The 642-nt window shown below is 27.3% G+C and overlaps 1 protein-coding gene across 1 annotated transcript in view; it reads left to right on the top strand.

Moving 5' to 3' along the window:
* The window catches only part of LOC138700252 (carboxypeptidase B-like), a 114353-nt gene extending 113992 nt beyond the window's left edge, over positions 1–361 (top strand). Inside the window, exon 5 of the mRNA XM_069826745.1 lies at positions 1–361. This exon is cut by the window's left edge and continues 98 nt beyond it. Coding sequence (XP_069682846.1) covers positions 1–78 — 78 coding nt within the window. The 3' untranslated portion in view covers positions 79–361.
* Positions 362–642: the final 281 nt, after the last annotated feature.

Here is a 642-nt window from a genome sequence, read left to right as displayed (position 1 = left end):
TCCCAGATAGTCCCTACAGGAAAAGAAACGTTTGCAGCCATCAAAGCCATCACTAAAGCTATCGTGTGCAAAACTTGAATGAAGCTTTCAACTCTCATTTATTGCGAAATTTTTATGTGTGCTTTACATACATTTATAAACTATCAAGGTTATTTTGTCCTCGTCATCAAAGTGAAGTTTGTTTCTACTATATACTTTCGTAAGGAAGTGCAACATTAAGTTACTGAAGAAATTCAGGACATAAACCTTATTCATAAAATGTGTATGATTATGATGAATGTAAACATTATGGCAGATTTATAACTGGCTCATGCTCAAGATTGTATTTTTATTTTAAATTATACATAATTAGCGAACGAAATATTACGATTCACTTAAGGCAACACTTGTATAGCATGTCTTACGTTATTAAATTTTTTTTCTAAAATTTACATTTTTCGTAACTAATTTATATTGATTTTTAACATAACAAAAAGTAGTTTCAATATTACGATTCACTTACGACAACACTTGTATAGCATGTCTTATATTATTAAAATTTGTTTTTTTTTCTAAAATTCACATTTTTCGTAACTAATTTAATATTGATTTTTAACATAACAAAAAGTAGTTTCAATAGTGAAATATCCTGTTCAAATTTAC

Source organism: Periplaneta americana, chromosome 5, assembly GCF_040183065.1.
Source record: "Periplaneta americana isolate PAMFEO1 chromosome 5, P.americana_PAMFEO1_priV1, whole genome shotgun sequence".
NCBI lineage: Eukaryota > Metazoa > Arthropoda > Insecta > Blattodea > Blattidae > Periplaneta > Periplaneta americana.
This window is presented reverse-complemented; position numbering and strand designations above follow the sequence as displayed.